General features: G+C 43.8%; 1 protein-coding gene across 2 annotated transcripts in view; it reads right to left on the bottom strand.

Moving 5' to 3' along the window:
* Positions 1 to 216: 216 nt before the first annotated feature.
* The window catches only part of pde4bb (phosphodiesterase 4B, cAMP-specific b), a 54,686-nt gene continuing 38,816 nt past the window's right edge, over positions 217 to 16,086 (bottom strand). The window contains exons 6-15 of one of the 2 annotated variants that reach the window (XM_036596159.1): positions 11,890 to 12,002; positions 5,511 to 5,604; positions 4,104 to 4,303; positions 3,897 to 3,995; positions 3,648 to 3,812; positions 3,125 to 3,224; positions 2,802 to 2,956; positions 2,584 to 2,706; positions 2,289 to 2,471; positions 217 to 2,185 (exon numbers count right to left, since the gene is read on the bottom strand). In XM_036596159.1, the coding sequence (XP_036452052.1) occupies positions 1,913 to 2,185; positions 2,289 to 2,471; positions 2,584 to 2,706; positions 2,802 to 2,956; positions 3,125 to 3,224; positions 3,648 to 3,812; positions 3,897 to 3,995; positions 4,104 to 4,303; positions 5,511 to 5,604; positions 11,890 to 12,002 (1,505 nt within the window). In that variant the 3' untranslated portion in view covers positions 217 to 1,912. Of the gene's footprint in view, positions 2,186 to 2,288; positions 2,472 to 2,583; positions 2,707 to 2,801; positions 2,957 to 3,124; positions 3,225 to 3,647; positions 3,813 to 3,896; positions 3,996 to 4,103; positions 4,304 to 5,510; positions 5,605 to 5,824; positions 6,816 to 11,889; positions 12,003 to 16,086 lie in introns of those variants that run through there. The other variant, XM_036596160.1, reaches the window with a different exon arrangement.

The following is a 16,086-nucleotide window of genomic DNA, read 5'->3' as shown; positions in this document are numbered from 1 at the left end:
TGTTCTCCCCGATACATTTCATTAAATAAACAGAAAATGTGCATTAAAATGGGCAGGGGCACACAAACTTTTGCACACAATTGTAGTAAAAAAAAATGTTTGTTCTTTCATTGGTTGGTTGGGGTGGTGCAGGTGGGCCAAATCAAACATCTCAATGGGCCAGCTTCAGCCCTGAAGGAAGAAAAAACATCTGAAATGTCAACGAAGGACCAAACGTTTCCAAAATGTACAGGTTTAATAGGTTCTTTGTGACACATGTACATCACGGCATCACTGAGTTGGACAATTTAGTCAGTTGTTTTTGTGCCGCACAAAATAATTTGAACAATAACAATGGCAATGAATGTTAATTCCACCAGGGAAATCACAGACTACAGTGTGCAGGACCATCGCCATCGCAATGATACAAAGTAAAAAAAAAACAAAAGTATGAGTTTGTAGTTTTTTTATTTTTTCTTAAGTAGCTTCTTGTCATCGTAGGAAATGTTCTGACTACAGAACAGCCTCGTCACTTTCAGTGAACTGTGCTCACGGCTTCCTGCTTTCCGTTTAACAATACAAAGAAAACAGGAAACAAATTCACAAACAAAGCAGTTGTTTTAAACATAATGTTGTTTAAAAAAAAGGAGAGAAAAGGCTAAAACATTATTCTATCGCTTCTCACATACTCTCAGGAAAAAAGCAAACAACGGTTTTCGCTTTCAGTGAGTTGTATGTGGCCGTACCGATAAGATGTGGGAGCTACAGCAAACATAACAGCACATGTGGCCTTATAGGAACCTGGTACGGAACGAGGGAAAAACTACCTGCCTTAATAGATTTCAACTCGGTGATTTAAGACTGAGTGCTGTGTAGGCCAGACGCCACATCCTGTGTTAGCGAGTCTACGCTAACACGCGGAGAAACAAAAGGCATTGACGTCAGCGATTGTTACAGAGAGGCTCGCTGTTGGCATGACTCGGAAATATTCTGTTATTTTTAAAGCGTTTGCTCCAGTTACAGTGAAAGATTTCACTTATATTCTCTGAATTGTTTGCGTAGCCTCTCTAGTTTCTCCCTTGTGTAAGGTTGCATTAGCCTCTCTGGTTGGTACCCTTCTGCTAGATTACTATAAAAGGGCTCCTGCATTTCAGAATAATTCCAAATCATTATATGTTGAGGTTTTTTTTTAAATAGGGTGCTCAGCCCTGGGACAGCTTATCTGCCCATAGTAAAGTGGTTTCAGTGTCGCCATTAAAGTGCTTTCATCACGGGTTCTTTGGATCCTATTTACAACAGATACATTGTACCAGATGTTACAAAATACGAAATACTGTCTCGTGTGAATTAGAAATATCTGAATCAGGTTAATGTACAGGCTTGAGGATAAACAGTTCTATTGCCCCAAATCAAGGAAGACTGATCTAAATATCTCTGAGAAACCTTGGGTTAATCCACGGTTTTGCTTTCAGCATAAAACAGGTCCTTCATATATATGCAAGTGTTTATGAGAGTCACAAAATACACGCTGGTATAGTGAATCCGCGGTACAAAAAAAGTAAATCCGTCCGATTTGTAAGTCAGTAGTTCTCCTTCGTGGCATCTCATGCCAGCACCAAACTCGAGTGTCAGAATCCGAAATTCTGTTTGGCTGTGTTTCTTTCAATCCAGCAGGCGCTGGAGGAACACTGTGGAAACCACGAGTGACTGTAACTGCAGGGAACAGGTCCAACTTTGCAGGTGAGTTCTGCAAACTTCAGCTCACGTCCAAACAAACCACTACCTTCCGCTTGAGCTCTAAGAATAAGAGCAGAGCGGCAGAGCGCCTCACGTCAGTTTCCTGGACCTGTCAAGCTCCCGAGCAGCTTCTTAAGCAGAAGGAGTCATCTCCGTTTCATGGTATAGGCGAATACGGCGTGGTCACAGTGGCCTGCTACGTCTCTGCGGGTGAAGAAGGACCTTGACTGACTGTGTCCTGCTGAGTCACATCCTCCCCTGCATCACCTTCCAGAGTCAATTCAAACTGGAACTTGTCCCCACCGTCGCCCCCGGTCTCAAAGAAAGGAGGAGAGGGGCTCTGGGGGATCATGCTGTGGTACCAGGTCCTGTTTTCCTCCAGAGTGTCCAGAATGTCCTGGGCATCGGGGTGCACCAGGTCAGCCCAGGTCTCCCATAGCGGGTGCACAATGTAGTCGATGAAGCCCACCTGAAGGGAAGACGAGAACATGGTCAGTAAGTGTGAACAGATGAAAGCAGCAAGGTCTCTGGAGTCTTTTCTAGACAGAACTTTCAATTAGAACGTGCCCCACCTGGGACTTCTCCACGGAGGCAGTGTGCTTGTCACACATGGGGCTGATCTCCATGCCACGCTCTCTTTCCCGGTCACCCTGATGGAAGAACTCATCCATGATGCGGTCCGTCCACTGCCGGTAGAGATCCAAAGGCTTAGTGGGGTTGCTAAGGTCGGCACAGTGGACCATGTTACGCAGAACCTGTGTGTGGAAGTGTGAATATTGGTTAGTGAGGGATTCACAGCTGGAGAAAGATGCTGTCAACCGTTTCTCAAGGCACAACTGTAAGTTGGTCACAGGGGCAAAAACTTACTTGTATCCTGTCCGTGTAGTTGTCCAGCAACAACACTCCCGAACTGGTCACTTTCTTGGTCTCCACCATTGTCTTTAGGTCCGCCAGCAAGCTCATGTGTTTGGACATGTCTGTCGCTAGCACCTAAGAGAGAGAAGCAAGGGAACCTTAGCTAAAGGGGCTCTAGGAATCCAAGGAAGACAAATAATGTCCCCAAAAAAGAGAGGGTGCTGTCTCACCATGTCGATGACCATCCTCCTGAGGGTCTGCCGCTGCTTCTTTGAAAGGTTCTGAAAGATGTCGCAGTTCTCCCCTTGCAAGAGCTTGAAGCCAACAGCCAAGTGGTGGTTCTCAAGAACGGATTCATCATTGTACATGAGGGCCAGTTCTGAGTCTGCAGTAGAGAAATAGCAGACATGTTTATGCAATGCTCTCAGTGGACGTGGCTGAACAGAGGAGTAGATAAATAGGACTGAATCTTTGCTCTTTGGTGGATCTCCATCTGGATCTGGTTAGTCTAACTGCATGTGAAAGGAGGGGTGGATGGGGCAAGAGCACTCACTGGTATTAATTAGGAACTGGTTGGAGACCCCTGGGTGGTCCACATCGTGGATAGCTGCTGCAAAGATGGCTGCCAGGATCTCTAGGTCTGTGAAGACCGCCTGAAAATTAGAAAAGACAAAAATTAGAATGTGAGAACGGGTGAATTTTACTCAAAGTGACAAATCTCAAAAAGCTGAACGCTAAGCAGCTGATTCAAACCAGCTTTGGCTTTTGACGTGTTTATTCACCATTGAGTGGAAACATGGACAGTGAGAATGAGCTCCAGACAAACATGGCAGATTGTTTGGGGATTAGTGGAGCTAAACTGTCAGTTTACAAACTATTTAGATTAAGCCCTACAGGTACAGAAGATATGAATACCACGGGTTTAAGATAAAGCCTAAAAAAGCTAACTAAAAATAGACAACCAGGGCTTTCATGCATTCTTAGCGCTTAAAGGCTAATACAGATAAAGTTTCCTGGACTAGAAGAGGCAACAGTATATGATTAACAGGCACTGTTTGAGTAGCATAGATGCTTACATCCAGAGCAGGGGTGGACAGCAGGCTGTGTGTGGATTGTGCGACATCAGCAGCATGCAGACTATTGTGGTAGGCCACATCTGAGTGATAGTGGTCCTCAAGGGTCATCATGTAAGTCACAAAGGTGTCCATTGGGATCCTGAACGTCTTCATCAAGTCTCTTTCCTGCAGGTAATACATGAAGGTTAGCTGAGTTTCACCACATCAAGTCATGTGACTTCATTGGACTAGTGGACTAAAGGCACTGACCTGGAAGATGGCATACATGACGCAGGTAAGTGGACGTTGATGGGAATGTTCTGCAATCCTAAAGATGTTCAAGCCCCACTTGTTAATGTTCTCCAAGTCCTGGCAGGAAGAACAGAGGACAGTTCCATTATTGAGCTCGAGTCAAACTTGCTAAAAGCACGTCATCTTTAAGAATTAGGCACTAGAAAGTGATCTTTAGGAGCTCACCTTGGCAAGCAGGTCTTCCAGATCCGTCTTGACGCCGAACCGGGCCACGCTGCAGCTGCTGGAGATGCCTGGGCCATGTGTGACCTTCCTCACCCCGCTGATCTGAGTCATGAGCTGCTGCTGCTGCTGCCCTGGCTGCCTCCTCTTCCTTTCTCGAGACTTCGGAGTAGGCGACGGGATCTCCAGCTCATTCTGTTTGTCTGTACGGTGGGGAGGGGGAGGTTTTAGTCTATCGTTTATGCTAATGTCCCGAAGCCATCCTTCACACACTCAACCCGCAACTGATTCTGTGACCTTTAAGGCCTTTGTGGCAATTCATGTGGCTAAAAACATCTCTTCACAAAAACATGACATTCAGGACTGAGTCACATGCCATGAAGAAGGTAAACAACGCAGTTACAAGTAAAACGTTGAAATCTCTTTGAAAAGCCATTGACAACCAAGAAAGAAACCCTCATCACTTTGTTCACAAAACAAACGGCCAGCAAACCCAAAGCAAAACAGAGAATTCTGCCTAATGAATTGTTTAGGGGGGGAATTCAAAGAATTACGTCACGCTCGTCAACCGAATGGAGGCATACAGGTAGACTGCATAGGTCCCTCACTACTAGTACTGTTTATGTTTTGCCACTACGCAGCCTTTTCTGATTACCTATCATGTTTCTTTTCACTTTTTCAACTGAAAGAAGCTGATACAAGTAAGTCCTTCTCCAGTCTTTTCCTGTAATCCTGATACTGCTTAGTTCCCACCGCTAGCACAGATTCTTGCAGCTCCTCCTTTGTTTTTCTGTCTGTCAACCTCTTTTCCAGGAAAACAGAAGTTTTCCGTCTGCCTGCCGGCACTGCATATGCATGCTACGCTGCAGAAAACCTGTCCGCTAGCCACTAAGTGACTCAAACAGTGGGCCTCAGGGCTTTGAACTCAAAAGGTGAGGGGAGTACGGTGACCCTTCAGAATCAAACACGGACGTCACTCTCCCCCACTCCTTTACTCTGTCTTTTGTAAGACCCTCTTCTTCTTGTCTTCCTCCTACTTTCCCCTCTGTCCCACACTCACACGCTCTCTCTGCAGGCTGCAGACCAGATCAGACTGGTTTGAGAACAGCGGTGCAGGCAAACCACGAGGCATCCAGCTACCGTACCCCTCCTTTTTCTTTTGCTTCCCTCTCTCACTCTCACTGCAGGGTAGTTATACTAGCTCTTCATCCTGCCTTCTTTGTCTCAGTCCTCATCCCCTCGCCCACTGCGTTATGATTTTTCCCACAGACAGAGTGGATGCATTATAATAAGACTGTAATACTTTTTAAGACACTTTTTCAGTTATTCCGCAGGGGATTCGCACGTGTTGAAAATGCCCAGCCACGCTTGGCTAAGCCTACGGAATGAGCCCCGAAAGATCTGACTCACCTAAGAATGTGTTGGAGATGAACTCGGACACCTGGTTGCCTGAGCGGCTCATCTCCGACAGGTGTGTCAGCTCACGGTTCAACATCCTCTTGAACTGAAACACAAAAGAAAACGAGTCATGTTAAATGCCTTCCATTGTTCTCTTAAAAATTGAGTCCAGTCAACAACACATAACTGAAGCGCCATGTGCCGCACAGGCCTTTAAACCATCTGCCTTAAATACAAAGTTATACATTATTTTTTATAAACATTCCAGTCCATCATAATCAATCAGAATAAGAGCAAATGTTGCAAGCATGCACCCCCACACAAACCTTAATATAACCCCAGGAGACCGAGAGCAGGTAGTTGGCCTCAGGCATGTTGGACGCCCCAGCAGTGGGCACCAACTACCCAGTCTGCACTGCGCTCCTCTCTTGTGGCTACTGGACCACAACGCTGCCTGACACAACTCTCCCAACATGTGGAAAACAACACGCAGCATCCTCGCCATATCCCCTCTGCATTCTGTCACAGATCCAATTCCGGTGCGGAAAAACAAGGCCGAGGTATCCAGGCAGAATTCCGAGGCACAGAGGCTGAAGTAGAGTAGCTCTCCACATTCTACACCGACAGCAAACTGTCTGCCTCAGTCCGCTTCCTTCCTTCTTCTGCAGTCTCTCTCATTCGCTCTCATTCTCCCCCTCTCTCTCTCTCTCCCCCTCTCCATTCCCTGTGCCCTACATCATTCTCCTGCAATTCGCGTGATAGGGAAAAACCCCCTCGCATCCCCTGCACGTGCGTGCAAACAGCCGTACAGCGGAGTCTCTTTCAGGACTTTTTCCACCAAGCTGATAACATCACACAGAGCTACCCTGTAGACTCACATGCGTCAATACGCCTTAGTCAGTCCCAGTAAGCCTTACTCAGTCCAAACCATCCTTCCTTTGTCTGACACCAAAGGAAGCAGATAAGTGATTCATGTGTCCAGTCAGCCAGCTCAGACAGTGAGTCTGTCTCTGAGAGACGCCATGCGCTCCACCTTTCCTCTCTCTATCAACCTCTTTTCCTAGAAAACAGAGTGATGGCCCCTACAGCCTGGCTCTTTGCTCAACTGTCATAAAGAACTAGTGGCAGATCTTTGGCAAAGAAGTGATTATTTTGTGCCACTTTTTACTCCAAAACAAAGTCATGAGTCACAACTCAATCATTTGTGGGCTACAGAATTTGAGTTCTGCACCGACCCTAGTTACATAAATCGCAGCTAATCTGGGAATCTGTTAAACAGAAGTTTATATCAAAGGCACATTTTTATCCCCTCAAAAGACGAACTTACACGCTTGCCTTACAACCTGGAAACATGCCGACATTAAGCAAAGGAACTGTGTTGTTTTCAAGCAGCTGATTTACGCAATTTGGACTAAAGATTTATTTTGATTTTATTCAACAAAAGCCACATAAATTGCATGGAGGTGTATTTTTTTTGTGCCATCAACAACTGTAATTTATGTCAAGGTAACAAAGACAGTATGTACAGAGAATTCTCTGTTTAACCGAAGGGCAACGGAGCAGGTTTACCTCTCGAAAGTATGGAAAACACATCTTTTTCATTCATTTACATAAAAGTGGATATGATCCACAATTCCAGAAACCCCCTCAAGATTAAGCAAAACAAAAACGAAGTTTCTCTATCAGCACATGACTTGGAAAAGTGAGTCTATCTGCAGCGCTATGCGTTCAGGTCAACCATTCAGCTCGAAGAAAACACTCAGAAGTTCTTTTTTTGCGCTGATGAAAACTTGCAATAATGCTCGAACGGTCCTCTAGCTGGAACTCACCTCTGCCCAGCCTTTCAGAACTCCTGACTTTCTCCTTTTCTCAGAGCAGCATAGTCCCATGGTTGCAGGCGCGATGCGTGCTGAGTGTGTGTCGGCCCCGCGCCGCTTGCCTTCGCTCACTGACGGATGCCAGGAAGTGCATTAGACAAAGACCTGGCTGATTCACCTCTCTCCCTCTCTCTCTCTGAGCGCGCCCGCCTCCCTCCTCCAGCTCCTCCCTCACTCTCTCCGCGGCCCCAGGTACGCACTCATTTCAGCCCGAGCCGCACACTCATTTCCTGATTACAAATGAGTGCGCCCCTCCGCCCCCTTAACTGCACCACCGTCATTTCAGTTTTTCACTTGTTTTCTGCAGTTGCTGTTGTGAAAAAACCTTGACTGAAATCACCACCGCTACACTCTATGAGCAGGCACGCATTACGCGTTGGCCTGCTTTCACTTTTTTGAATGTTTTAACTCAAATGGAAAAAAAAACAGATGAAGTTTTTAATGCAGGAATTAATAACTGTGGAAAGCTATTTGCAACCAATCACGCAGCCCTGGCCGTGGGGTCATGTGTGTCCAGTATTACCCCATGCCAGTCTCTGAGTTCTTATCAGTGTAAACAGAGGAACGAGGTCAGGTGCAGAAAAAGCAGCCATCCCAGGCCTAGATATGACCCTGCAAACTGAGTTTAAGCTGGCTTTGAAACGAGGAAGCATTTTAGTCTGGAAGAAATCGCTTAAACTACAGGCCTAGTTTTACGTTATCACCATTGTAGCTACCAAAGGTCCCTCAGTTGAACTATGCATTTTTTTCTTCAATAATATTGATGGAATGCATTTTGATGGAAGCTAACTGGATTTCTCTCTTCACAGGCGAGCAAAGCAAGCGTTTTTATTTCTTTAATGTATAATTTAAATGTCATTTCTATTATTGTGGCAGTTGTACATGATTTGTTGTATCAAGAAGGCTGCAGCTGTGCTGTTTTATCTCGGCACGGCCGTCTTTGAGAAGAGGTGTGCATTGTTTTCACAGCCCTCTGCTCTCACCCCTCATTGCTCACTAGCAGCTCAACAGAGTCGCACGTAAACGAGTATATTTTGACAATAAAAACACTATATAACATTAGAATAAGCATAAATACAGTAAAGCGTCACATCCTCTCTTGTTTTCTTGCTGTAGAGGTATTAATACAGTCATATGCAAAAGTTTGGGTACATGTTTTGTTGATTTTCTAAGTGAAAAATGTATCTGTGGATGCACATTTTAATTCATGGTTACTGTTTTTTTAGCATACAGGATAAAAAATAAACCATAAAATGTGGCCTGTGTAAAAGCTGTGATACATTTTATATTTTATATTTTTTCCAATATGTTATATATAGAAATTGTGCTCTAAAACTGCCATATTTACTCCTCTGTAGAGGATGTGTTGACTTTTTTCCTGCTTAGAATATCAACAAAACATGTTATTTGACCAGGTGGGAGGTTTAAACTATGGCATACAACTGTAAAATACAGTTAGATGAACACCAATTTGCACTTCAGTCAATTGTTATATTCTACCATTCTAACCCTGATTAGATAAACTAGGCATTAGATCATAAGTGTAAACACTGGAAACACTTTGGAAACGGTTAAGCCAACACACACACACGTATCCAATCACAATGTATTGTTTACTTGCTTATTTATATTTATTCTAACGTGAACAAACACTTACAGCCCAGATAAATGACTTTACATATCATTTATGTATCATGCACAGTAGTGTACATGTATAACGACACTGATTCCATGTCCAGTGAAATCCAGAGCCGCCCATTCAAAACGCTTTAATTTACATGCACAGCAGCAAGTAAAACAAGTTAGTCAAGCGTATTTCAGTTAGGCAGAAAGAAAAGGAGGACCGTTTTCGCCAGCAGGGCTTTGGATCAGGATACACGTTTCTGCAAAACCTCATCTTCCCTGCTGCCTGGAGTTGGACTGGGAAACTCATTTCTAAGCATGTGCCTTCACCATAGCATGCGCACTAATGTAGCGCTGGTTGGAGCAGAAAGCATTGTAAGCAGCATGAACCTGCAGTTTGTGGTGAGAGCCAGAGCTGGAAAGGCTTCTCCCTGCTATAAACCCATCCTTCACTGTGAGCAAACATGACCCTGAAATCAGCAGCCAGATAACATCCTGCAGCCGCACACACACGATCTGATAAAAGACACTGTGCATTCATTCATCAGATACAATACCACAGTGCACAGTTACGCTGCTGTGCCAGAAAAAAATACTGTATGCAACTGGAATGCAAACTGTGTAAGAAGCACGAATACAACTGTCACCTGTTTCCACCATTACTACCACCAAACGCCACAAGAGGGTATCAAAATATCCCAACTGAATGATGGAAAACAAACCCCTCACAGGAGATACACCACAAACAACGCCTTCGGCTGAGAGTCAGAACTGTGAAAGAGAAGCTGTAGCCCAGTGTAATTATGCAGCACGAGGTACAGCACTAATCTCATTCAAATACAATCAACTATCACGCTGCTATGGACTTGGCATGCCTCCTTGGTCTGAAAGGAAATTTTCAGTTCTAAAAGGAATCACAATTCTTTCTTGAAACGTCATCATCAGACTTTTGTCTGGCTCTGCATTTGTTTTACCGTCAAATAAACACTTGATTAAAGCTGCAGCTGCTCTTTCTCTCTACATTGAGAAAGAGTTTCATGATGAATGGATCAATAGAAATGGCCCAAAATGACTAAGAATAACATCTTTTTACGTTAACTGACATTGAGTTTAAGACTGTTCTAATACACGCACACACATTTTGTCCTCTTACCATTTTGGATGTACTTGTTTTTTTGTTTTTTTTACACTAATACTGATATATATATCTCATATTGTTGTCATTTTCACTTCATCATTTGTTTGTTGACTAATGGACCAATAGAAACGCACACTGACCTACATTGTAATAAAGAATGTTTTTGCCTTCTCCTGTAAATTTGCCATTTTCACGATCTTTTGTGGACATAATGTTTGCGATAATGTAACAAAACATTAAATATCTTATGAAATGACTGGAATATCAAATGCCAGGGTCACAGGAAGGAGTTCGAAGTTGGGTTTGCTTCACAGTGTGAATGATAACGTCATGCAAAATGATTTTCTTTTTTTCTTTTTTTTTTTGGGATAATTTTCATCAAGCAGAACGTATCATAATATGCTATAACGTGGTGAGAGACTGCAATATATACATATAACTCACACCTCAAGCGGCTGATGCAGACCCCGCTCACTCTGCTTTGAACAAACTTTATGCAAATAAGCTACGTAGCAACCAATCACATTGTTGATGTGTGGCACAGGAACCCACTGTGTCTCGCCCACAGCCACGCACTGAGATTCAACACAGAGTGTTGATAGAAAGGTTGATTTAAAAACATTGATGTATTCAAAGTGCAGGATATTACTACGGTAAAATATTTTTGGGGTTTAAAAAACAATATTAGGCTGCTCTGGAGCTCAGAACAGCTCAGCTGCTTGTGTTTTAACAATGAGCCCCAAAGTGGCCAGCGGTCGGTGGTGGAAGTGATTCAGGTCGCTGTAATGAAAATGTAACAGTGCACGTTTTGAAAATACATGAATGAAACCTGAAAATACAAACTGCGCTCTCAAACAAGCACATACAGGTCTTTATCGCATTCAAATCATTTTAAAGTTCTCCTCTTTTTTTGTGAATTATTATATTATATTATATTATATTATTATGTTGAACAGTCCTAAAATCTGAAGGTGCTGCCGCATCCTCAGCACCCCCACTTCCCCCATCCCTGTGCTTTGCTACACTAAATGTTTTGACACCTATTTTAGTGTGTTACCTTGCAGTGCTCTACAGTGCAGCTTTTCAATACCAGTCTTTTATTTTTAAATCAAATATTTCAGTACATTTTTGATGAAAAATAAAATGCTATGAGCTGTAACTGTATTAAATATGTAAAATAAAGAACAAAATGATTAAATAAAAATGTCATTTCATTATTTATTATTTCTATTTATTTATTATTTTCATTATTATTTATTATTATTTTTATTTTAGTGTAAACCAATTATATGAAAATAGGTCTGTAGACTTATCTAGTGCACAGAATCTAAGCTACATTTAAATATAACAGTACTTGTTAATGACAAACACCAGACAAAATCACAACATAGGCTCTAAAAATCATAAACCGAGATGCACTGAGAATCGTTTTATAATTGCATCTTGACACTCTGGACTGAAACTGAACCATGAATAATGGCATAACGAGCTGACATCCACTTAGTTACTTGGTTCCTATGTGATTGATGGATGTACTCTCCTGTTACTATGTCAACTGTGGTTGTTGTTTACAGATGCACCATAATTGGTCTAATTGTACCTTGGAAGTAGTGACAATACCCGTGCTATACCCTAAAATGATGTGATTTATCGCGATAATTCTAGTAAAAATTTATCGCAGTGTTTCTAATTTGCTGACACATCGCCGAGCCCTATTTTCAGGTTGTTTGGAAGTGTGTGGGTTCGGGCTCACCTTAGTGGAGGCCATGTCGCTGACCGAGCGGTACGTCTGGATGGTCTCCAGCTGGTCCAGGCACCAGTCCAGCTCTTCCATGGTCTCCACGGCCAACTTCTGGTAGGACTCGTCTGGGAAGAGACACGCGGACATGCAGTCAGGGGCCAGAGGAGGTGGTCTGGCACAAACAGGGCAAGAATGACCTTTCATGTTGGTGTGGTTGTGGCTGCATTCTTCATTGGTAGATCGGTTTAGGGTTCCACTGGACCACCGGTTTAGTCCATGATCCTTAAACCGTTTCAATGTCTGTCAGTTTTTTTTGCAGCGAGTTCCTCATGCTAGTCTTTGTCTTCCGTCACTCCGTCACTACTACCCGTTTATTTTTTCCCCCATCTCTCACTCTCTCTGTCCTCTCTCTCTTTCTGACTGGCTTTGACGCTAATGTGTGAATGATTCTCAAACTCAGGGGAGCTTCTGGAGGGAGGGACTCTAAAACTCCTTCATTCTCTTTCCCTCCTTTGCTCCCTCACTATCAGCGACTCTGAACAATGTTACACTGAAGGGACGTGAAGGTGCTTTGGGTTTTCTCGCCAAAATGAAAGGGCGTGAGAGCGAGGTCAACCGAAACAGACTTTGAGGAGACTGGTTAAATCACAATAAGAGATCAGTTAGCTTGTGGACTGAAATCACCTCAGTGTTACCCCAGGAGGAGACGACTGAGCATGAAACAGTGTCGGGATAACTGAGTTGAGCAGAAAGTTGTGGAATGAGGCGGAAAGAAAAAAAAAAAGAACAAAGAAAGAAGGAAAGTGGGAGAGAAAAAGCTTGATGCCTCTACGTCTCATTTGAAAGGTTCTACCACCCCTACACCAGACTTCTGCCGTTACTTTTGGTTGACACCACAGCTCATGAGCCCCCCACTGCTCCCTTTGATCCGCCCCGAGAGAAATAACGAGGTGGGGGAATGAAATCAAAGCCCGCGCTGTGTTTGCAGGAGCAACACGAGAAGCAAACTTTACTCCCTCCTCTGGCTGGCTTCCAAGCACAGCAGATTTGGAGCCAAGCAAATCAAACCACTTCCCCCTGAAGGCCAGACGCCGCTAAACTGCGGAGCAGATTTCTACATGACACTTTGACTGACCGGCGGCTACAGGCCACTTCTACTTTCGGGATGGACACCATTGTTGTAAGGCGAACAATGACGCTCGTTGCTGAAACTCTGAAACTCGTACTGAGTCATTATTTGTGAGATCTGCCAGCACAATGCTCGAGATAATTCGTTCCCCAAGGGCATGCTGTGCCTCAGTGACCTTGGTGTAATGTTGCAGTGCCAGGTTGCCTTGGTCCGTCTCCCATTCGCACCCCCTCGTACTGAGGGCCAACTTCGGTCAACAGCCCAAAACCAACCAGAAGTGACGGTAAATTGTATTAATGTTCTACAAGAGTCCTCAACAAAACTCCACCATGGAATGAGTGTAGGAATAAAGTGAGTCCAAGCAATATGACACTAAGTCTGCCATGGAAGCTGATGACATTTCGCTTAATGAATGACTTTAATCAACATCTTAGTCGATGCTCATGACTGAACCCACTATGTCTGTCTCCAGATTACACATGTAGACGAGCAATAAAATTGAGGGGAAGGTTTAGATTAAACATGCTGACGTCCGTTGAGGGATATACGGAGCATTACAGTTGATGAATAAGGCTGCTCTGAAGCTCTGACTCCTGTGCTCAGTGTGCTCCACATATGGGGCCGATTTAAGCCATGTGTTTCGATCTGAGGCCTGGCATGGATTCACACGAATACTGCTGTCAATATGTCACCACCGCAGGAGTCTGAGAGGGGGAGAACTGCGGGCACGTTCTACCAGGGGCGTCTTGTAACCCGAAAGTGTGCCGTCGAACTACCCACACCCAAAATTACGGTTTTAAATCGTTCTGAATTAGAGAGAAGGCAGAATTCGTAATCTTGAGTATCAAAGAAGTTGAGATTCCACAATCTCCTGAATGTTAAACCATGATCAAAAAAGAAAGATATTTGATTATTTTGCATTCTGTTGTCGTTAACGTGATTCTGTTCTGCATCTTTAATGGACCGTGTCTATGTGGAAAGGGGCTTTTAAATTAGTTTAATGACCAAATTGGTTTTGAACATAACATCATAACATTAGAGGAAATTCATAGGAAACTACAGCAAGGTACGGTAGATTATTAATCAAATCAAAGAGGATGCCAGGTATTAAAATTCTGCAATTTTTTGCAAGATCTCAAGACAAGAACGTGCCTTGAAAAGTCGAAATGCAAAGCGAGTCTGTGATGCAACGCTGCCTCCCCCGCGACTCTTATGACGCACTTCAGTCGTGAACAAACTATCAGGCTGCTCACCGCGTACCAGTTCATACGCAAAACACTTTCTCGTGAAAGGCCAAGGAACGTCCAGGTCTGGTAATCTGTCTGATGGGTCCACCGTATGGGCTTACTCCACAAAAACCCACAGTGTGGATTTACCCAGAATCCTCTTTGGGCCCACAAAACCGGCTCTGTCCAAGTGGCTGGCTGTTCCAGCAGCCCCCCCCTCTTCCCTGGCCAGCCTCACACTACTCCTCTCTGTCTGCTTGTGTCCCCCAGCCGCACTGGTGATATATGGGCCAGGCTTTTCCCAGACCTGCTCATAAAGAACCAAAGAGCCTGCAGCTTTTGCCGAATATGAGTCACAAAGTTGTAAACATACTACAGCTGCATGTCTCGGATCTTTTTGATGTGCGTCTTGTTAGAGTGGCCTTATGTCGGCTCATGCCTTTGAAATGTCCCATCAGAAGCATGACTCTCAGACTGGGATGATACGGCCAAAAGCCTGAAGCGATTGGAAGAGGAATCATCAACTGAGAATATCCTGATACATGTGCAAGGTCGTTGATTATAATTGGCTGTTTTTCTGGGAGTCAATCCCGCTCGAAGGTCATTTATTTGCTCAGGTTACAGTTCCCCTCAGTCAGATGGATTTTCGTCCCATTTTGGAAGCAAAGCTTTTGACTCCTCGCTGACCTCCTGATTTGGTCGGTGTGACTTTGCCCCACATTTTCCGAATCTCTGTTTAAAGTTTAACAAACGGGACAAACCCACGTAAGCACTTTGCTCATAATCTACTAGATTCATCTTTCAGGGCCTGGATGCCTCATCCGAGGACATGTATCTGGCTTTGGACACCGAACCAAATCTCAAAACCACAAAAGATCTCCTCAGTTTGTTGAACTCTGACATTTGTGTCATGTTGTTTAATGTCACTGCGGACTGTACTGTGTGTTTCCGTGTATATCGGTTAATAATTGCGGAGTGCCGAGCTGTTTACAAACGAAGTGAGAAAGTAATGTTAAACAATTAGTCACATTCAGCCAAAGCAATTAAGCACGCCCCTCTCTGATCCCTTTGCACTCTCAGCGGAGGTCACACTATTTGTCTCGCTAGACTAACACTTGGCTGAAGAGGAGGAGGTGGTGAATTGGCATGGTTTCGCCGGGCCTCTGGGATGCGTGTGGAAAAACGCCCAGGGCACACGCTTGACCCCAGCATGGCTCGCTGCCTCCCACCTCCCTCTCCTTATATTGTTTGTCTGGGCTTGGCACGTGACCACCAGGGCAAAACCTGTCAGTGGAAATGAGCACTGTGCATTTACACTATGTTGTGAAAGTCACCTGCTTTCAACAGCTGCTGTAGCGAGGGGGCACGCGGGACTACAAACAAAATAGTGTAATACTACTACTACTACTACTATTATAATAACAATAGTAATAATAAAATTAATACTCATTATTTATATAGCAGTTACAAAATCCCAAACGTGCCTTAAACAGGATGTAAATGAAAAACTAAGAAGATAAATTAAAAATAAAAGCACAATTGTAAACACGTGAAAATGAGCCTAAACACTTCTATGCATATGCTAATCCAGGGGTCGATACCCAAATGTTAAGAGCCATTTTGTCCTTTCAACAAAATCAAACCACCTTGGGAGACATTTAATGTCCATTTTACCATCATGCCTGTAAATATGTGTTAGTATGTGCTACTGTACTAGTATAGAATGAAAAAAACGTTGCTCTGCTTTAAGCTTTAGCTCAGCTATAGCTGCTTTTCTCGCATCTCCAGCAGGAAACTTTTTTTTTCACAAAAGTTGAACAGTTTCTTGTAAAATGTCTCTCAACATTCAACTTC

Source organism: Colossoma macropomum, unplaced genomic scaffold (assembly GCF_904425465.1).
Source record: "Colossoma macropomum unplaced genomic scaffold, Colossoma_macropomum, whole genome shotgun sequence".
Lineage (NCBI taxonomy): Eukaryota > Metazoa > Chordata > Actinopteri > Characiformes > Serrasalmidae > Colossoma > Colossoma macropomum.
Note: the sequence above shows the minus strand (reverse complement) of the source record. Positions and strands in the feature narration are given on the sequence as shown.